At 42.6% G+C, this 22,629-nt stretch overlaps 1 protein-coding gene across 5 annotated transcripts; it reads right to left on the reverse strand.

The window, feature by feature from the left end:
* Positions 1-154: 154 nt before the first annotated feature.
* On the reverse strand, positions 155-19,654 carry SLC37A4 (solute carrier family 37 member 4). 5 transcript variants are annotated; one of them, XM_034754450.1, is made up of 11 exons: positions 19,542-19,654; positions 18,734-18,839; positions 16,030-16,545; positions 13,854-14,086; positions 11,679-11,922; positions 10,023-10,181; positions 8,919-9,004; positions 5,621-5,734; positions 3,992-4,057; positions 2,697-2,835; positions 155-1,655 (listed from the first exon to the last, which is right to left on the reverse strand). In XM_034754450.1, exons 3-11 carry the CDS (start codon positions 16,175-16,177, stop codon positions 1,489-1,491), a joined length of 1,356 nt encoding a protein of 451 aa, XP_034610341.1. In that variant the 5' UTR covers positions 16,178-16,545; positions 18,734-18,839; positions 19,542-19,654; the 3' UTR covers positions 155-1,488. The 5 variants fall into 5 exon arrangements, with proteins under 5 accessions (XP_034610341.1, XP_034610343.1, XP_034610342.1 ...); XM_034754452.1 differs by lacking the exon at positions 19,542-19,654 and having other exon boundaries at positions 155-1,049; positions 1,474-1,655; positions 18,734-19,238; XM_034754451.1 differs by lacking the exon at positions 18,734-18,839 and having other exon boundaries at positions 19,542-19,635.
* Positions 19,655-22,629: the final 2,975 nt, after the last annotated feature.

Raw genomic sequence — 22,629 nt, forward strand, 5'->3', positions numbered from 1 at the left:
GAGGAATAACAGCAGGAAGGGCAACATAAAATGACTGCTTCTCACTAAGGCTGCTCAGGGTAGAAAGAAGAATGTCCTGCAGCTAGTACTGGCCTCTGGGGAAGAGCTCACCCTTTTTTCTTGGTCCCTTTGCCCAAGAAATCTCATGCTCCCATTGCAGTGCTCCATTTTTATTTCCCAGTTGGTAAACAGTATTTCATAATACTCATGCTTAAGTACCAAATGTAGTTTACTTTTGTACACTATTTAGCCATTTTGTTAGGACTGACAGAACAATCTTATGTGAAGGTAGCTTTACAGTGGTGGCCGCTGAGCTTCTTGCTTTCCTACAGGCATTCTAAATAACTAAAACCCTGCAGAGAACACACACACAAATCCTGATAAGAAAAGTCTGTTAACATATGACATATTTACTACCACGGAGCAATGCTCCTGCTAACAAGCATTCATAATAGTAAGCAGCCCCTCTGTTGTAGTTTAACCTAAAAATGCTGTACCTGGTTCAGCGAACTGGAGCCATTAGAAATTTACACTTTCACCTGACAATAGCATTGATTATGTTACTTATAGAAATAATCATCTACAACCTAAGGATAAAAATCTCTTTTAAAGACTTTTCTAGATGAAAGAGAGAAGCTGTACAAAGTGTGTACGAGTCTAATGCTGTTACTGCATACACTCTTGAACCAATTTCCTTAGTACTCCAGGAAGTACTATTCTATTTGGTGTTAACCATGTGTTTTGCAGTTCACTAATACTGTGAGGTTAGCCATGGTGACTAATTTAACAACAAAAAGTAACTGTTGTACAGTACTTCCATCTCTTGAATGGAGTTCCAAGAACTTTACTCAGTTGCTGTTACTGAAAAGGGAGCAGTTTTGCTGCAATGGCAGGGATCTGCAGTAATATGTGGACCAGTAACTGTTCAGTCTCTGACAATAGCTTGGGGAAGCAGTGTTTTTCTTTAGTAATAGGCTAGCAGTCTCTGCTTCTGGGGAGGGAGACACAGCAGGTAGCTCATGGCAGAGTAAGCTGGGTCACAGTTGCACCTACAACAGCAAGTGGAGGTAAATGAAAATAGGCTCAGTGCTGGCTAACTCTAATACTTCTGTAAGCAATGAGGGTGAATTGAGAGTAACACTACATCTGAGGCCAGCAGCAAGAAGGCTAGGCAGGTACCAGATACCAGTCTTCTGCAGTATTCCTAGCTTAGCAATCAAGACTACCAGTACTTTAAGTAGGAGGTAAAGTGAGGTCATGAGATGTAAACTATATCTGAACAACCAAAAATTGTGTAGGCATTAAACATAACAGCCATTGAATATCTTGTGCCTTTCTAAACAGGAATATGATTAAAGTTAAATGAAGTTTTGATAAATATTCTGATCTAGGCTGCATTGGTAGGAAACTCAGTACCGGGCCAGTGAGTAGTCATTTGCCATCCCTAGATACCATCTGGAGCATCCTTAGTACCTTTGCAGCTCATCTTTAGTCAATCTTCTTGGGCACCCGACCCATCTTGGTGCGGATGTTCCGTAACAAGAAAAAGGCTATGGTGCTGATGACACATGTTATTTCAGCTACCCAGAAGGCTGTGGCCCAGCTGTAGTGCTTGGCTATAGTACTGAAAGGCAATCCAGCCAGGAAACCACCAACTGCAAGGATAATGGGGAAAAGAGAACAGAGTTAGAGTCCCTAATAGCAGAACCTTACAGTTTCTCCTACCGACAGTGTCCTTTGTGCTGGTCCTTGCATTTATAAAAACGCTTCAAGCCAGATAGCTTGAGATATTTTAAACAGTGGACAAAGCACTATAACATACAGTAGAGAACAATTCTGTCCTGCCTGGGGAAACAGAGCTAGTCACTCAGTAGCCCAGACTCTTTTCTTGGGGTCACTCCTTCAGGGTTGCTCAGTGAATGGGCTATGGCCACGCTTTCCTCCAAATTGGAGGTTTTCACTGCCAGAAAACTCAGGGGAGCAAATTATTCCTATTCAGCTACCAGAGAAGTTTTGTGGTTGCAATTATCTTTATTTACAAATGTTTATTATGAAAGCAAGGAACGAGTCGCAACCTGTCACGGCGCAAGCAGCTGATAATAAGTTAACCCTCTACACACTGGACTTTTATCTTTAAATCTTCACTGGACTGGTAAAGGCCCAGGTTTCAATGGTAAGGAGTTTTAACAAGAAGTCTTTAAAGGTGACGTATGATGACCAGGGTCCCAGAACGCCCAACACAAAAGATGCACTTCACATTTGTCCTTATCCATCTCTAAATCCAACCAGTTAAGAAATGGATATCTGCAGTCTCCAAAGGTTTTGTACAGACTGCAGTCTTCAATGGGGCCCACAGAGCCCTTCATGGTGGGCAGCGGAATGAAACATTTTGAGAATCAAGCATGAGATTAGGGAAGTTGCCCAGTGACAGTCTTAGGTCTTCAGAGACCCACTTAATTTGTTGAATAAACAGACTCAATTGCACAGCCATTCGCTTCCAATTCTCTCAGATGCGCTGCTTGAGACACACCCTTTCATATCACTAAGTAGAAATTAATCATATCAAGAATTTCAGAGCCAATTTGAAATCTCATCTTGCCAGACTAAGATAATCAGGAACTGGGGCTTCTTGCTGCTACAGAATAAAGGTTCTGAGGTTTGAGATTTTTGTGTGAGGGGGAGGGAGTATCACTCACCATTGGCCAGTAGTGCAACAATAGCATGGGAGGTGCCACACAGGTTGGAAGGTGCACTCTCATTTGCTATCACTCCAAACAATGCAATTGGTCCATAAGAAGAAAACCCAAAGATGGCTCCTAGAATCAGTATCCACAGCTATCAACACAAGCAAAGAGTAATCAGAATGGGATCCCTAAATTTGACTGCTATTGGTTAGACATTGGCTAAATATATAAGGCCCTGTCTACAAACTAAACATTGTTCTGGCTGACACTGCTTCCCTGGCCAGTGGATATAAAGTCTAACCATGTGAAACAGAATCTGCTCTGCCACATGTTTGTAAGATGGTTTATAACTGAATGCATCCCTGACTGCATTGGCTAGCACATTATCAGCTTCCAAGCAAGAACTTTGTTTTTATCTATGGTTCTGAATAACCATCTGAACTGTCACATAGCCAGGTCTCAATATGAAACACGCTAAATAGGAAGACGTGGTTGCTGTGTTTTGTCAAAGTTCTATTTAATACAGTGAAATGACACAGAGAACGTGTTTACTGCATAGTAATCTTTTAAAAAAATCATTCTGAAGAGTGTTGATTAAAGGGCATTATAGTTTCAGAGACATGTTGGTAAAGGCATTTATACCTGTTTTGATGCATCCCCATTATTTTGTCAGCTGAAAATCCTGCAATGTTATATTAAAAGGTAGTCTGCCTGAACATGGACTCTAAGGTTGAAATTTATGCTAACAAAAATTGGCATTGAAAAGTACGTGAGCAATGACACCAATCTGAGGCTCATAAAGGGTTTATAATTCTTTGCCCATCTTAAGGCTTTCCATCAGGATCGCAAAATGCTGTATAATTATTAATGAATTAAGCCTCAACATCCCTATTGGGCATAAAGTGTTATCCCCATCTTACTGTTTGGGAATCTGAGGCAAAAAGGAGGACGGGAAGTGACTTGCCAAAAGTCAAAAAGGAAGTCAATGGCAGAGGCAGGAATAGAAGCCAGGTCTGGAATCCCAAGTCCTGTGCCTTAGCCACAAGACTTCTATTAATAGTTGTGCAGACTGATTATCTCATCTAAAGAGTAAACATCCCCAGAACCTATCAGTGTTTTAGTACTGGTTTTATTAGATTCAGTTAGTTTAGTAATATGAAATTATGAAGCTTCTTTCAGAAAACTTACAGCACTCTTCATAATGCCCTGGTTATAAATCCTGTTGAACTAACCAACCTTTCAGAGTAGGAAAGAGTCAGTAAAAGTAGAAATAGGCAGAAGGGGAGAGAGAAAGACAAGGCAGAAACCTCCTGTTCTGTTAAGCCTGTGAGGGCAGCGAGAGGATGCAAGGCTACAATCCAGAAGTCGTTTTCCTGAGGGAGAAGTGAGGAAACATTAAGAAGGGTAGAAGTGAAATTCCATTTATTTCGCAACCATCAGGGAAAGAGAGACAGAACACACAAATATCAGGGGTTGGTGCAGAGAACTGTCAGACTTGCTACTAACAAAATTCTCACCATTAAAAGGGATACCATCAGCTTAAACACTCTTCTGCCTGCTACCTGAACAGGTGGAGTTTCCCACACCGCCCTGCATAGTCAGAGTTCAAACTTACCACCTTCTTGGGGTTTGACTTTATTGGAAGTTGAATCACCACCATAACATAAACCTCAAACTAAACTTTCTCCTTGTCATGACTGTTCCTATAGTTTCCCTGCAGAGACAGCTGTCTCAGACCCCAATTCCCTTTCTCCTGACAGCTGGTTCCACCTCCCTTATATCCTATTGGAGCTAACAAGCAGCACTTGCCACAAGCAATCAGCAGTACTTACCAAGCAGTTTTTTGCAGGATTCTAATTCCTGCCAACAGGGTGGCTCAGCAGAAGAGCCTTTATCCCTGCCACCTTGTTACACTATTACACACAACACAATTGAAAGAGAGCAGAGGAGACATTTTCTCTATTTCAGTTTGTTTACTTTGTACATTTAGCAGCACTATGTATAGTCAATTTGACTCTGCAGTGGAAACAATTTCTCCTCATCTGTGGGAGCTTCACACAGCAGAAGGGAGAGGGGAAAAAAAAACTATTTGTGAAAATAAAATCACCCAAATTGGCTAAGGACTCTGGGGCAAGCTTAGGACCCTGGAGCTATTTTTAGTTGAGTTAGTGAAACTGACTAGATTTCAGGCTGTCAATGCTTCTTTAAATTTCTCAGCTGCAGATAAAACCCATAACTTCCAGACCAGACATAGTGGATCTGAAATAGGGCTCCAGAAAGCTATACTACTATCCATTTTATAAATCTGTCAAAGAGGATGCCCTGGAATTTTGTACAGTCATTTACAAAAATGATTATGAAGTCAGATCAAGAGCTACAGGTTTCAACAGAGTCCCAGAAATCATTATTAGTGTTTGAGCATGCTTTGCTAATAGCTAGACTGAACTCTTTCAGATGGGTTTGGGTCTTCCTTTATTTGATCAGCACTGAGCATACTGTCAGTACTCAAATAAAAAAAATAACGTGCCATCAAACTTCTACCATTTTTATGAAGAACTTCCAATCCCACAATACAGGAATCCCTTCCTGTAACCTATGCTAGTCAATGCCTGAGTGCAAGAACATTCATCACCATCTAAATCAGTGGTTCTCAAACTTTTGTACTGGTGACCCCTTTCACATAGCAAGCCTCTGAGTGCGACCCCCTTTATAAATTAAAAACACTTTTTGAAATATATTTAACACCATTATAAATGGTGGAGGCAAAGTGGGGTTTAGGGTGGAGGCTGACAGCTCGTGACCCCTTATGTAATAACCTTGCGACCCCCTAAGAGGTCCTGACCCCCAGTTTGAGAACCCCTGATCTAAATGAAACTGATCAATGCTTCTGTCACACCACATGCTGCATGAGAATAAACTGCTTGTGCATGGGTTACCTTAGGAGAGTCACTTGTGATTGTGACCCGGAAAAGGTACATCGAAGCAGACATTCCCGCCATCATGGAAAGCAGGAGCACATGACGAGGATTCCCATAACTTGACAGACCCACCTGTAATGCATATTGGAACAGAGAGAGGGAATGCACACAAAAAATGTGAGTTACTAATGCCAACTGATTCACAGAAGTTAGGGCCAAAAGGGACTGATGATCTGCATAACATAACATCATCCAGTAATTTCTGCTTCAAGCTCATAACTTCTGTTTGAGATACAGTATATCTATAAATCAAGACTGATGTCTTTCCAAAAGACTCCAAATGATGTAGAATCCACTATGTCCCAAGGTCAGTTGTACCAGTGGTTAATTATTCTCTCTGACCTTACTTGTAGTTGATTTGTCTGGCTTCAGCTCCCAACCACTCTATTTCATTATGCTTTTTTCTGCTAGATTAAAGAGCCTTCTTCTAATCTCTCCAACGTAGGTAACAGTACTTGTAGACCATGATCAAGCCACCTCTTAACATTCTTTTGGATAAACTAAATAGATTGAGCTTCTTAAATCTCTCACTAAGGCATGTTTTCCAGATCTCTAACAATTCTTGTAGCTCTTTTCTGAATCCTTTCCAATTTTTTAACATCCTTTTTGAAGTGTGGACACCAGAACTGATATCTGTATAATTAATAAGTTTTTATGGCCTTGTGTTTTGCAGTCCAATCCTGCAAATGGTACTCCTGGGGGAATTCTGCGCCAAAAAAATTAAAAATTATGTACCAAAAGGTTAAAAATTCTGCACACAATATTTGAAAATTCTGCAAAATTCTGCATATTTTATTTGTCAAAATAACACAATATAATCATGCCAGTTACAATTATTTTGGTAATTTATTTCAAAACATCTGTCAGCAAGTAGGTCTGTAACAATACACACCAAAAGAAAATTCTGATATATTTTTTTTTTTTGACAAATAGATTGCTTACTAGGCATATTAGTACAGAACTTTGTGTAATTCTTTTAAATTACAGTACAGAACTGTATTTTCTGCACCTGTCAGAAGCAGTGCAAAGGCTTGGGGGAGTCGGGGTAACAGAAAAGCTGAGGGAATGGGAAAGAGCCTGGGAGTGAATCCGGAGGGACCCTGGCTGACCCCAAGCCTCTCCCATTCAGTCAGGCACATCTGCCCCTGTCCGCCATCCCCTTGGGTCTCTACAGCCCTGCTCCCCTGTCTACAGACTCAACACTGTCACCCCACTAGCTCCTGAGCCCATGCTCCAGTCTGTCCTCCTCCACCAGCGATTCTGAAACTGTCTGTGACCCCACAGCAGCTCTGTGTGCCCCTGTGTGGCTCTGCGGGCAGGGAGTTGTGTTGAACTCTACTCCTGGGGGAATTCTACCGCCCTGGACATAGAATTTTGTATTTTCCCGAATAAAACACATTTTACCTAAGAAGGGCGGCAGTGCTGCCTTTTGCCCACCAGAGGCCGTCGTGGGGCTAGAACGCAGCAGGTTTTTCTGGCGCCACAGCGGCCTCTGGTGGACAAAAGGCGGAACCGCCGCGCTTAGGCAAAAAAAAATTTAGGCGGGAAAATTAAAAATGATGCGAGACAGATGAATTGAATTCCCCCAGGAATAAAACGGTAACGTTACAAGATGTTATAATTTTTGGTTTACAAGATGGTATAAAATTTTGGTTTGAGTGACCTATATAAATCTCCTCAAAGCTTCTCTCTTATGGACACCAGAGGCATGATTTGATTATAGGGCTGTGATAAAGTTGTAACAAAACCAGGCAAAATTCACCTGGTTTTCAATTTCATTAAAACCTCCAGTCTTTGACTACCCTAGCCGAGTTTTGAGTCAGGTGAACTACTATTTTGGGTGAAAACTGCTTGTTTGTTCTAACAATTTCAGGTGAGGTTTCACTTTGTGTTTTGGGGTTTGTTTGAATGAGAATCTGAGAGCAAAAGTGAAGGGGTGCATACCCACAAGAAGTGAACTGGAGAAGAGGGGTTGCACAAAACTCTGTGAATTAAACCAATGAGCTCTAGATTAGTGTATATTGGTCTCTATATTATCATGTGAATGAATGTGTTTCTCATAGGTAGCTTTATCTCTTTGCAGAAGTGTCTACTAATCACACAAGACCAAGGTGACGTTGGAAAGTCTCAGCTAGTGACTTTCACAGTATAGACCCATTTTTGTGCTGCTCTGCTTTAAAGTAATGTTTATTATTTCCATTATCTAGAAAAGGGCCCCAGCAGGAGCTTTGCCACAACACAATATATGTTATGCCTCCCCTACACCAATTGAATGCTAGACGGTGCCACTACTGACAGTAATAAATACCAGATTACCTTCACTAAGGGTACATCTACACTACAGGGGGGGAGTCAATTTAAGATACGCAAATTCAGCTACGTGAATAGCGTAGCTGAATTCGACGTATCGCAGCCGACTTACCCCACTGTGAGGACGGCGGCAAAATCGACTTCTGCGGCTTCCTGTCGACGGCGCTTACTCCCACCTCCGCTGGTGGAGTAAGAGCGTCGATTCGGGGATCGATTGTCGCGTCCCAACGGGACGCGATAAATCGATCCCCGAGAGGTCGATTTCTACCCGCCGATTCAGGCGGGTAGTGTAGACCTAGCCTAGTACAGGACTCCAGCATAGCAGTCCTAGGCCTCTGACCACACCCATCAGGCCAAGTTTCCATATGCTTGTTGACTCGTTGATTTGGAAATTATCAAACATTTTAATGGATTGGACCTATGTCCACCTACGCCAACTCTTTGTATGGGGCAGACCTTGGTTTGTATTTTGCGAAACCACAGCAGATCAGATTCAGTTTCAGAAATTTGGGGGAGGCAAGGAACAGAAAATGATTTTGAGAATGACCACCTCTGGTATGGTGTGGGCCCATACTCCCTACCCCCACCGCTGGGCACAGAGCATGTAGACTCCAATTTTCAAAGAAGCCTAAATGAGATAGGCACTTAACTTCCATCAGTCTGTTGGAAAATCCCAGCTGTTAGAAATAAAAGTTTTTGTATCTTCTGAAGTGTATAGAAAGAAAAAATAAACTATTTTAAAGTGTCAGTGAATCTGCATCAGCATCCCTTGGCAACCCAGGAAGGTTGCATTTTACATCCTCAGCACGACAACCTCTCACCTTTGCAGTTCTCTCGCCCCTGGTACTTCCAAGTTCAGAGTTACCAGACATTCCAGTTATTGCACTGAGATCTACCAGCTTCGCTACTGAGAATAATGGAATGGACAAGGTTCCAGGCTACTTACCCGTGCTACTGCTCTGTCAGAAAGGTACCCTGCAGCAATGCTTCCTACCAGGCCCCCAATCTCCAAGGCACTCATGTAAGAACTGCCTAGAACATAGGATGGGGGGTGGTTAGGCAATCAGGTCCAGGGAGGAAACACCAAAACAATTTCTTATTAATGATTTATGTTTGTGCACAGGGAGTAGTTCAGTATAAAGGCAGTATCAGGGAGAATGGAGTAACTAGCCCTAAAATGCTTACACTTTGCCTTGTCTCTCAGTTTCCCCAGTTCTTCTCAGAGCATCTGATATTGTTTGTTGTTTTTAGTTAAGTAGTGTTTGAATTAAGAGCTAGTGGGTAGTGCCACACCAACAGCCCAGGAGACTGAAATTCTCTGTCCACAGAGCAGGTGCAAACCAGGCAGCAGCGTGGCACACTTCTCTCACACATTGTCTCCCTGTCAGTGTGCCCCAACATTGATCTAAGACAGGGGTTCTCAATCGGGGTCAGGACCCCTCAGGGGGTCGCGAGGTTATTACATGGGGGGTCATGAGCTGTCAGCCTCCACCTCAAACCCCGCTTTACCTTCAGTATTTATAATGGAGTTAAATATATATATAAAAAAAGTGTTTTTAATGTATAAGGGGGGTTGCACTCAGAGGCTTGCTGTGTGAAAGGGGTCACCAGTACAAAAGTCTGAGAACCCCTGATCTAAGAGGACCCATTGGATGAGGTAAGAAGACTGTTCAATCACCATGACTTAGTCAGTCCCTGGAGTCTCTACAAAGGAGCCAATTTGTGCCCTTTGTGCTGGGGGTTTCTTGGTCATGGACACTTGGTCATTAGGAACTGGTCAGACACACAAACTCATTTCATATATGCCACCAAATAGCCGATGAGCACTACTGGTTATTACACGCCTGGGCTGAATTTGAACTTGTGACCTAATGAGAAAGTGCATGCCTTTCTTGACCATTCCCCTGTGCCATTCAGTAACCCTAATAATCTGGACTGGTATTTTCAAAGGCACTCAGATGCCATTAAAATGGGAATTGGACACCTTGCTCCTTAAGGCACCTTTGAAAATCAGAGCCTTAAGCTTTAAAATGAGTCTGTTGTATCTTACCCACAAGAGCAGACTGTCCTCTTTCCTGAATCAGGAAGAGCTGACCCCAATCTGTACAGCATGTCTTTACCCCAAAGACAACCAGGTAGCCAGTCGAGAGTACCCACAGATATGGCGAGAGTAGCAGCTCTGCCAGGGTGCTGTCATCTCTCGATGAGCCTGAAAGGAGAATTAGTAGAAACACCATTACATCGCTTGGACATAGCAATAGGACACAATCAACCCAGCAGTGGGGTAGGATGATCTGTGAGCATATTCTATGTGCAGTGGGAGCAGCCTTGTAACAGTAAGGCTTTTCTAAATGTAGAAATAGTGCATAATAACTAGAGGTGATCGGCCATTGCTACCACCCATTTGCTGTGCACAAAGAAACCTGTCCATGGTATTTATTCCACTTAATTAAAAAGCTCACATCAATAAGCTACATTTTATTCTCCATAACTCTGCTGTCTTGTGATTCCCAGTGAACACTTCCGATAGAGGATGGTGGAGAACATATTGTCTGCTCTTCCAGATTTTGTTTCTAGTCCTCTTCACTAGTCAGTGAAAGAAGCTGCGTACATCCGAAAAAGGACATTGCATTTAAGCTAGCTGCTCAGTTCTTACATGAACCTGCCATTTATGTCTGCTAACACTCATATCCCCAAAATACATTGTGGTAGCAATTATGTTCCCATGACAATTATCAAATGCCAATTCCGGCAGCAAAAGGTTTACAGGGCAATACAGAAGTCAGTACTTTAAATACGTTTTTGTAGGTTTTTAAATCCAGTGACAGTCCCTGTGTTGCAACAACCCTCCAGCCCTTTTGCTCTCAAGAGAAGGTTCAATTAATTGGACATGATGCAACATTTATTAACTAGATGTCCTAGTTCAGGACACCAAATGTTGAGCAGAGTCCGCTCAAACCAGAAGCCAGAATTCTGTTTATTGGAGACATGTGGGGACACGCCAAAGGCAGCACTTCTCTCTGCTGCTCAGTAAGGAACAAATAATATGCTTTGCACTACAGCCCTGCGTGGGATTAGCGTAGAGCCCTGCAGCAGGATTGGGATCCTGCAGGTTTCACAGGGCCTACTGCCATAATAGCAGGAGTGGCTGGGAGGAAGATTAAAAATAGTCCCGCACAAGGCTCTACTTTGCCCCTCTCTGGCATGGAGGATCTCAGACCACAACATATATAATTTAAGACCCCAGGGGAAATAGAAAAATATTAACATAGAGACATTTTATAGATGGGGAGACTATGGCACATAGAGCTGAAGTAACTTGTTGAGAGTCCCATAGAGTCAGTGGCAAAGCTGGGAATAGATGTGAAAGTGGGTTAGGATCTTTCCCTGCCCTACGAGACTCCATGATAAGACAGTCCTTCTCACAATCCAGGGCACCAATACTTTCATACTGCAAGACACACATGACACACACAAGGTATTCCCTAACTAGGATACCTCAAGTGTTCTCACAGTATACAATTGCAAGCAGGCCTGGAGTTAAATGCTGATGAGCACCAAGTTCAGGAAATGAGAAGGGCTTGTTCCAGCACCAAGGAGCTGGAGGGACACTCAGACTATCAAATTTTGGTACAGCATCTCATCTCCTCTTGCTCCTCCTGCTGCCTGCACTCCTTAATTGTAAGATGAGGAGTCTAATGCTCACCTTTTTTCCCTTTCATGGTTCCTGGTTCAATGTTTGGTAGCCCAACGTCTGAGGGCTCATTTTTAATCAGGACAAGACAAACAAAGGAGGCACCCACGCAGATGAAGCCAGAGACGGACAGAGTTGTGCGCCAGTCGTAGCGCAGAGCCATCAGAGCAGCAACAATGGGGCCCAAGCCACCAGCCAGATTCATGCTGGTGGAGAGAATTGCCCACCACGTCCCAAACTGGGAAGGCTCAAACCACTGTGCAACAGGGAAAGAAAGAGAGTGTGAGCAAAGTGCCATGGAATGGGAATTAGACTCAGCTGCTAAAACCTGCAATTAAGTCTCTTGGTGGAAAATTCAGATCCTAGCAGATAGAGGTTTATAAAACTAGATTGGAAAATATTTTACTCTTCCATCTGAGAAACTCAGAGCTTTTTGCAAACATTAATGATGTATGCCTCACAGACCCCTACCTTGTGAAGTAGGTCAGTATTATTCCCATTTACAGATGAGGAAATGGAGGTACAGGAAGTTCTCTAACTCATTTGATGATGCTGTCATCCTGAAAAGGTCTGCCTGCTTTGTACCAGATGAGGGGATAAACCAAAGTGTTTCAGCTTGTAAATTTAGGGCCCTGATCCTTAACTGCAGTGGATGTTGAGGGAGGGCCGCACAAATTGGGCCCTTGCTGACAGAATGACTGCTGTGACTCAATCCTGCTTCTAATGGATTCAATGGTACAACTTCCATTAATGCCAAAGGGAGTAGGATCAGGCCCCATGTAATTCAAATACTTTGTTGACAATCTTCTGGAAGTGTTATTTGATATTTTGTCTTCATTTTCAGTGAGCTTCCCCTACTGTGTATAAACAGCCCTATGTGAAAGGCATCTTCCTCCCAGCTCCATTCACTGCCCACAGTATAGATCAGAGGAAGCATGACGGCTTTATGGAGAGAATCCTCATATCCAGGTGATTAATTGTTCAGTCCTCCATCTCTCACATGCACCTGTCCTCCTCATTTTTACATATCCCATTGCCAGGACTAGTCTTGCACAGAGACAGAAATAGGACTGCTGGTTTAGAGGGAGGTTCCTACCAATGTTAGTATGGAAGGAAGGGCATGACCTTCTCCATGGCAGCACCTTCTTTGTCCCTGCCTTAGACTAAGTCATTTGAACTTTTCTACAGGGAACCATAGGTACCAGCCCCTAGTTTCATAATGTCAAGCTTTATTTCTTCACACTGCTAAATTATCTATTTGTGGCTGTCTAAACAAACACACAATTCAGCAGGAGCCCTGCTCATACAGTGTTCTGTATGTCACTTGATATTCTGTGTAGGCAGACTGTATTTTTTTTCTCTTAGGGGCAGAAGGGATACGTATCATTCTCCCAAAATATCCTGAAATGCAACATGATCTGGCTTGTGATTTATAATTCATGTGCCCACTGCCAGTTCAAACCAAACTTTACTTATCATTCCTTCTTTCAGCAGTGGACAACTACTAGATTGAAGAGGCTATGGTGCCTCTGTCTTCAGAATTCAGGGGCTGGAATCCAGCAACTGGGGTTTCTCGTGATTACAAATTCTGCTGCTAGGGAGATTTAACAAATTAAACTATAATCAGCAACCAAAACTTCATACTTAAAACAAATGAATAGAATAAATAACTCTCCAACTTGAGTATTCTTGGCTTAACTAAGCAGCAGAAGGCATATGAGACTCTTATTCCAAGAAGGGCAGGGGATAGAGCAGCTGGGAGTTCACCCACAGACAGCACATCTGGAGCCCTACCTATACTGCACTTCCTGCTAGGAGAAGTTGGAACAGCTGTGAATTCACCTATGGTCCTAGCACAAGGACCCCTGCAGTGTTCTTCATACAGTACCTATTATGGAAGAAGTTAGAACAAGTGCTGCTACGAACTTCACACAAAGCAATCATTCCTGTATCATCCTCTATTCAGTGTCTCCTGGTCAGCACTTAATTTGTAATGAGAAAGATGCCAGGGTTCAAGCAACATTTTACTTTCATAATTGACGCAGCAAGCTCAGAAGTGCTGGGGATATGAACTGCCAAGCCTAGTCTTGGCACAAATTAAGTACTACTCCTGGTGTTTAAATCTGGGACTGCACCCCTGCCAAAAAACAACAACAACAACAAAAGGGATTTTCAAAGTATACTTACTTTGCGCAGTACCTTCCCACATGGTGGCCAGCCCAGTCCTTGTGCCAGCCCATTCAGGAACCACAGCCCTGAAAAGACTGTAACGGTAGAGCTCCAAGAAAAGACAACATTGACTACGCCCACCAGTAGAAGGCCAGATGAGAAAAGCCAGCGGGCACTCATTTGATCAGAGAGGACTCCACTGATAAATTTACTGATAGCGTAGGCTGCAGACTGGCTGCTAGTGATGAGACCTGCAATAAATTAGAAACCAAAGGCACACTTTAGTAACACATTTTATAATAAGATGGTTAACTCAGCCAGGTTCCTACTGGAGCACATTCAAGGAGTTGTCATTCAGGCACAAATCAGTTCCACTAGGTATTAGAATGACAACAGCTTTCTATTTGGTTGGTTTCCAAAAAAGTATTTCTGTAAGCAGGATACAGACTTTAATATTATTAGTACCTGAACGAAGATATACATAAAAGACTATGGAAAGCAGTATTTATTTTTCTCTTCAAAGCACATTGAGACTTTTTTAACTCCACCATAATTGTGGAGACTAAGTTTATAGTTTCACCAAACTACAGACCTAACCATCCCATGCTGTTTGTAAACCATAAAGCATTGAGCACAAAGAAGGATATACAAAAGAGGAGACATTAGTGCTACCAATAAGCATCTCCAAAGGAAGTGTTTCCCCAATCTCTTTAGGCAACTGTGCCAGTTTATCGGACTAAGGACTTGTTACATGGGGAAAAAGTCCAGAACAGCTAGTGTGGAATAGCTATTCTACACTGGTTCCCCTTGTGACACTTTTATTCCGCACCAAGGGTTAATCCATGTAGGATTGTGTGTTTATTAATTGAACTCCCATATAAATCCACCTGCACTGCTAACATTTTGTCTCAAATATTCACCTTAGGTCAATAAATTCTGATAATCAGCATAACAGATCCTCAACTTAATCTTACTTTCCACGCCCAGCACTGACACATGAAGGACACAATAAAGTGCCAAGCTATTGAACTGAACAGATTTAATTTTTTTTAGGCATTAAAGGCTTATAGTGGTTCACCAAGACTAGAGGAAACAACTGCATTTTTCAAACAAGACCATGTTTGGGACATTTTACCTAGCAAATCTCTCTCAATCTACAGTCTTCTTGAGACCCAAACCAGATGGCATCCCTGATCATATTTCAACAAGGTCTCTACATTTGTTTCATTAAGCTGTAATTGGGGTTACAGTGTTTTTTTCACTACTCATTTTTGAAGGAGTCCATCCAGCTTAATGAATCAAAGAGAGATTGCTTTCAATTGTATGTGTTGCTTAGTTCTGAGACTATTTTGACATAACAAAAGCTTCCAATATGTGAGATCAAGTCTATAATATCAGAGAATAGACAAAATTACTTCACGGGCCTCTTCCATTTTCTATTTCTGCAACTCTTGCTGATTTTTGAAGTGAACATTCTGAACAATTAAAGGGGACACTTTCGAGTCAATTAGGGCCAAAACACCCTACTAAAAAAATTCAAACTCAACAGAAGTCTCCCTCTGGATTTGTAAAAATTCCTACAAAACCAAGGTTTTGATGTGTTTGTTTTTTAAACAAACACTGTAGCATTTTTTTAGTGCCTCAGATTTACAAAGAGAAATTAACTACACACAAAGTGAAATTAATTATTTTGAATGACCAAGCTGAGTAAAAATGCAACAAATGAAACAGCTCAATGGCAACAACAGTTGATTTTAAAACTTCTCTTTATTTTTAAATAATGTAAGTGGTATAACCAAGGAAGGAAATCATTAAAAAAATATATGGATTTTTAACTGGGCAGTGTCCTTTTTAGATATTATATCTCAGGCACACAAAGCATGTACTACCACTTCAAATTTTTTGACTACAAAATATAGACCAAATTCAACTTGCCTTACTTACCTGAACAGTCTTACTGAAGTCAGTAGCACTATAGGCACTTGCATGAATAAAGATATAAAGATTTGGCCTAGATGTTAAAGATGGAGTTTTTAGGGAGAAATTAATCAAAATTCTACAGTAGGTGATTTCTCACTCCACTTCTTCAGACGGATAGAACATAAATGTAATGTATAGATTCTGGTAACACAACATAACCAGATATATACCAAGAGAAAACATGCACAAACTCTATCACAAAGAAAGTTCTTACCCAAGTCATCTTTGTCCAATTCTATTTCCTCCATGATTGAGGGCATTACAAATGAAAACGTTTTTCTATTGAAATAGTACAGTGTGTAGCCAACAAACATGGCAGTGAATATCACTGTTCGGTAGTAACTGTAACCCTTATCCACCATGGTACAATCAAAGTAATATCTCCAAGAAAGAAAAAAAGAAAAATCCTGTTGATAGGAGGATTTGTCCTGCTTTTTAAAAATTCTGCTCACAGCTGTAGTGAATTGTTGTAATAAAAGATTTAAAAAAAATACCAACTGCTTGTAAATAAAAGTTGGAACAAAAGAGCAGTTTTAAATGAGGAAAAGTAAAACAGCAGCTGTCAGGGTGTCTGAACTGGAGGCTGGACTTTCATCAGAATTCACATCCTGGGATATTTTGCAGAGCTACAGCTTTGTTGATGTTCTCTTTTCTTCTCAGTTTTGTTTACAGCTGCTTTCTGGAGAATGATTAACTTAGGGAACTCGTCATTCAGGACAAAACCATCAACCTGCAGAAAAACAAAAAAGTAAAGTTAGCTTATGATAAGCAGCACTGTACGCAAAGTGAAAAGATTAGAGGAGCCTTGCTCAGTAACTCTCCTCTGACCTCTGAACTCAAACAGGACAAACTGAAAACAATCAATCCCTTTCCCAGAAACAATCTTAAACTAGATTCACTACAAGGCACAGACCGGGTAGATTAAAGTCCTACAGCTTCAACAGGCAATCCGCATTTAGTTTCGGATTTCCTTTTCAGTGACTCCACAGGTATTATATAGCTGTGACCTTCTCTGCTCTTTTAGCTGGTTCAATATTACAGAGCTAGCCTCTCCCCAAGCTAATGAATTTGTAGACAGAAGATGAAATTTAATCCAATCTGAAGGATGCTAATGTAATAAGCATTTCCAGAAATAAATTAAATGTATCTTCCAAGATAGTTTTGTAATTCTCTCAGTTAATGTTATTTTTTGTGGATAAAACACAGATAACCACCCACCTAAGACTGTCACATTTTCAGAATCTGCAAGTGATTGCATGGATCTAATTCAATCCCCTTTCTCTAGTCCGTAAATGTAACTGTGGAAGACTCCAGGAAAGTGATGCAACTATAGCTGAGCAACATATTGTATCTGGAATAGCAAAGAAACTGAAAAAAATTTGGGGGAGGAAGTGCAAAAGAGAGACAGATGCAACAGGACAGAAGACTTTGGTTCAAGACAAAAAGGAAAGAACAGGGCAACATTTATCCCAGGTGTAAAACCACTGAAGTCAACAGAATTACACTAAGATTACATTTTGAATAAGGACTCATTAATAGAGACAGAAGAATAATTGGGGCACTAATTGCCTACGACTACATAATGAGGCCTGAGAAATAATGAATGTAGAAATTCAGAGAGCAAAGAGATGTGCAAAACAATGAAAAGTAATCAAGCATGGAGTTCTGATGCAAGTCTTCAGCCCATAAGCAATTGCACTCTTTTTGAACAAGGAAACTGCATTCAAGCTCATTTTGCATATAAATATAGGCTTTTAATCAGTTTTTAAAAAATTGTTCTCCTTTGAATTAGATTAAAAAGTTGGTCTTGTCTGAAGACTGGCACTTCCACAGAGAAGCTCCCAGCAAGCATGGAAAGTCTGTAGGGAGCAGCAGTCCCCTCTTCAAGCATGAGGAATGAGGAACATTTTGAGTGTATAATTTAAAAACACTTCTCACATATTTTCCCCATTAGGGTTTACTTGGTTTTAAACTAAAACTAGAAACCTGATTCTAAATGCAAGAACCCAGCAAGGGAAGACTCTCTCAAATTTTCAGACAGTTTTACAAACATCTGGCTCTTCTGATGGGCTTCGCTGTGTTTTTCAATTAGACAATTAAAACTTCATTTCATTCCATCTGTCACAGCTTGACAGCCCTGCCGGCTTCAAAATCAGCCCACACACAGAAAAGAAAAGCCACTCGATTCTCTCTAGCTATGCATTTCCCACATACCTATCATTGTGGTTTCTAGGCATTATTAAGTATGTAACAGCCATCAGCAAAAAGTATGTAGGGCTACATGGTGCATATGATATGGTTTGATTCACCAAGACTGAGCAGTACGCAAAGTACACACTGATACAATGCAAAATTAACCATATCAACAGCTAACACTATCAGCCCATGTTACTATTTGTATTACAATAGCACCTAGAGGCCTAACTGTGACCAGGGCCTCATCATGCTAGGCACTTCAGTAAGAAACAGTCCATGCCCTAAAAAGTCTAACCTCTTCCTCTTTCATGTCCACTATCCTGCCTCCAGCAGCAGCCAAACCTGATGCTTCTGAAGAAGTTGAGCAACCCCACAACACACCCAATGACCTCTTCAATGCCATACAAATGGGGATGAGGATTGGGGGAGGTTCCTTCCAGACTCCTCTTGTGAACAGATGTTGCCTTGAAGAAGGGGACTCCTATAATGGTTCATTAACTCACCCAATCCTTTTAACAATCTATCCACAGTATTTAAAACATTAAGACATCCTGTTTAACTAAGACTGGGATGCAACATATTATGCTGCCCAAGTCTGATATCATTACATATACTGCACCAGACGGTGTACCAGGCACTTTACAAAGACACAAGTTCCTGACACCAGGAATTTACTCTAACAGAGACATTATTCTTCTCCATAGTAACATTCATTTCCCTACCTGAGTATGGAAAGTGTGAGGTTCAGAGCAGGCACTGAGTTAGCTTTGAGCCCAAAGGACTAGATGAATGGTGGAGCCAGGGCAGCTTGCATTGCTGTAACTGGAGCTGCATCAATACAGATAAGGGACTGGGGTTGGGAGGGAGCAAGAACTAAATATAAAAGTCTCTTCAGCTGCTCATCCTTGAGGTGAAAGCTCACCCAGGAAATGGATACCAAGCAAAATGCCAGAAAGCAATAACACTCCTGCTGAGCTCAGGAGGAGGGCAACATGAGGCAAGGACTGCAGGCTTTAAGCGGGGAAGGGGACTTGTGTGTGGGTGAGGTTATGTGCCAGCCTCAGGAAGGCAGTCTGTGTATGTCTGTGGGGTTATATGCCTGAGGGAGTTGGTCGGTGTGTGTCTGTAGTGTGGGTTACATGGGTAGGAGGGGGGGGGGTTATGATGGCTGAGGGCCTGTAGAGAGGTTACGTGGTTGAGAGGTCCATGAGGGAAGAGGTTACATGGCTGGGGGGCGGGGAGCTTGGTGTATATGTCTGTGGGAAGGGGGATTACATGGCTGTGGTGTCCACGGGGGTCTGACTGGAGTGAGGTTATGTGGCTGGGGGCCCCAGGGGGGGACAGGTGTTTATATGTCTGGGGGCACGTGGCCGGGGGCCTGTCTCCGGGGGAGGGTACATGACTGGGGCTGCGGGGGGCCGATCGGAGAACGTGTCTGTTGTCGGGAGCGCGGCACCCAAGCAGGGTGCAAGTCATTACAGCCAAGGGCTGCCTGGGGGAGAGCTGGGGGTCAGAACCCCCTTACAGTACCTCTCCGACCCCTTCGCCCGGCCGCTTCCGCCCGGAAGTCCCGTCTCGTCCCTCTAGCCACACACCGGTCGCCTATTGGGCAGGAACCGTGTACGTCACCAGCTCTGCCAATCATAACCGACGATAGGGCTCCTCGGGATCCACCAGGGGACGCCCGCACCTCCCCCGTCTGCGGTGATTGGCCGGATCGCCGTCGTGGGCGGGTATTGAGGGAGAATTGTACCGCAGCCTACGGCCCAGCAGCGCGCGGCAAGTAGCCGGGGCCTCTTCCCGCCCGTCCTCTGCAGCACCTCATAGGGCGGCCGTAGCCGGAGCGCGCAGGGACAGCGCCCGCCCCGCGCCGGGGAAGGAAGAGGTAGGGCCCAGGCCCGTCAGGGCGCGCTCTGGAACCCACCGACCCGACCAGCTCCTCAGCGAAGGGCTGATCCCTGCCCTCGCTTACAAAGCCGGGGGAGGGCGAGGGGTCAGAGCGTTGCCCCCCCCCCCCCCACTTACACCATGTAGGAAGTTGGTGTTTCTGGGTAAGGGGCCATGCAGAGAACCGTGGGTGTAAGGGAAACGGGCGCTGGCCATGTACATAAGAACGGCCGTACCGTACCGGGTCAGACCAAAGGTCCATCTAGCCCAGTATCCTGTCTACCGACAGCGGCCAATGCCAGGTGCCCCAGAGGGGGTGGACCAACATGCAATGATCAAGTGATCTCTCTCCTGCCATCCATCTCCACCCTCTGACAGACAGAGGCTAGGGACACCATTCCTTACCCGTCCTGGCTAATAGCCATTAATGGACTTAACCTCCATGGATTTATCCAGTTCTCTTTTAAACGCTGTTATACTCCTAGCCTTCACAACCTCCTCAGGTTGACTGTGCGCTGCGTGAAGAAGAACTTCCTTGTATTTGTTTTAAACCTGCTGCCTATTAATTTCATTTGGTGACCCCTAGTTCTTGGATTATGGGAATAAGTAAATAACTTTTCCTTATCCACTTTCTCCACATCACTCATGATTTTATATACCTCTATCATATCCCCCCTTAGTCTCCTCTTTTCCAAGCTGAAGAGTCCTAGCCTCTTTAATCTCTCCTCATATGTGACCCATTCCAAACCCCTAATCATTTTAGTTGCCCTTTTCTGAACCTTTTCTAGTGCCAGTATATTTTTTTTTGAGATGAGACCACATCTGTACGTAGTATTCGAGATGTGGGCATACCATCGATTTATATAAGGGCAATAATATATTCTCAGTCTTATTTTCTATCCCCTTTTTAATGATCCCTAACATCCTGTTTGCTTTTTTTGACCACCTCTGCACACTGCATGGACATCTTCAGAGAACTATCCACAATGCCTCCAAGATCTTTTTCCTGACTTGTTGTAGCTAAATTAGCCCCCATCATATTGTATGTATAGTTGGGGTTATTTTTTCCAATGTGCATTACTTTACATTTATCCACATTAAATTTCATTTGCTATTTTGTTGCCCAATCACTTAGTTTTGTGAGATCTTTTTGAAGTTCATCACAGACTGCTTTAGTCTTAACTATCTTGAGCAGTTTAGTATTGTCTGCAAACTTTGCCACCTCACTGTTTACCCCTTTCTCCAGATCATTTATAAATAAGTTGAATAGGATCGGTCCAAGGACTGACCCTTGGGGAACACCACTTGTTACCCCTCTCCATTCTGAGAATTTACCATTAATTCCTACCCTTTGTTCCCGGTCTTCTAACCAGTTCTCAATCCATGAAAGGACCTTCCATTTTAGCTCTTGACAACTTAATTTATGTAAGAGCCTTTGGTGAGGGACTTGTCAAAGGCTTTCTGGAAATCTAAGTAAACTATGTCCACTGGATCCCCCTTGTCCACATGTTTGTTGACCCCTTCAAAGAACTCTAATAGATTAGTAAGACATGATTTCCCTTTACAGAAACCATGTTGACTATTGCTCAACAGTTTGTTTTTCTATGTGTCTGACAATTTTATTCTCAACTATTGTTTCGACTAATTTGCCTGGTACCGACGTTAGACTTACCGGTCTGTAATTGCCGGGACCACCTCTAGAGCTCTTTTTAAATATTGGCGTTACATTAGCGAACTTCCAGTCGTTGGGTACAGTAGCCAATTTAAAGGACAGGTTACAAACCTTAGTTAATAGTTCCGCAACTTCACATTTGAGTTCTTTCAGAACTCTTGGGTGAATGCCATCTGGTCCCGGTGACTTATTAATGTTAAGTTTATCAATTAATTCCAAAACCTCCTCTAGTGACCCTTCATTCTGTGACAGTTCCTCAGATTTGTCACCTACAAAAGCCGGCTCAGGTTTGGGAATCTCCCTAACATCCTCAGCCGTAAAGACTGAAGCAAAGAATCCATTTAGTTTCTCCGCAATGACTTTATCATCTTTAAGTGCTCCTTTCGTATCTTGATCATCAAGGGGCCCCACTGGTAGTTTAGCAGGCTTCCTGCTTCTGATATACTTAAACATTTTGTTATTACCTTTGGAGTTTTTGACTAGCCGTTCTTCAAACTCCTCTTTGGCTTTTCTTATTACATTCTTGCACTTAATCTGGCAGTGTTTCTGCTCCTTTTTATTTGCCTCACTAGGATTTGACTTCCACTTTTTAAAGGAAGTTTTTTTTATCTCTCACTGCTTCTTTTACATGGTTGTTAAGCCAGGGTGGCTCTTTTCTAGTTCTTTTACTGTGTTTCTTAATTTGGTGTATACATTGAAGTTGGGCCTCTAATATGGTGTCTTTAAAAAGCACCCACACAGCTTGCAGGGATTTCACTTTAGTCACTGTACTTTTTAACTAACCCCCTCATTTTTGCATAGTTTCCCCCTTTTGAAATTAAATGCCACAGTGTTGGGCTGTTGAGATGTTCTTCCCACCACAGGGATGTTGAATGCTATTGTATTGTCACTACTTCTAAGCGGTCCTGTTATAATTAACTCTTGGATCAGCTCCTGCGCTCTACTCAGGACTAAATCTAGAGTTGCCTCTCCCCTTGTGGGTTCCCATACCAGCTGCTCCATGAAGCAGTCATTTAAAGTATTAAGAAATTTTATCTCTGCATTTCGTCCTGAAGTGAA

The sequence above is a fragment of the Trachemys scripta genome, chromosome 21, assembly GCF_013100865.1.
Source record: "Trachemys scripta elegans isolate TJP31775 chromosome 21, CAS_Tse_1.0, whole genome shotgun sequence".
In the NCBI taxonomy this organism is placed as follows: Eukaryota; Metazoa; Chordata; order Testudines; family Emydidae; genus Trachemys; species Trachemys scripta.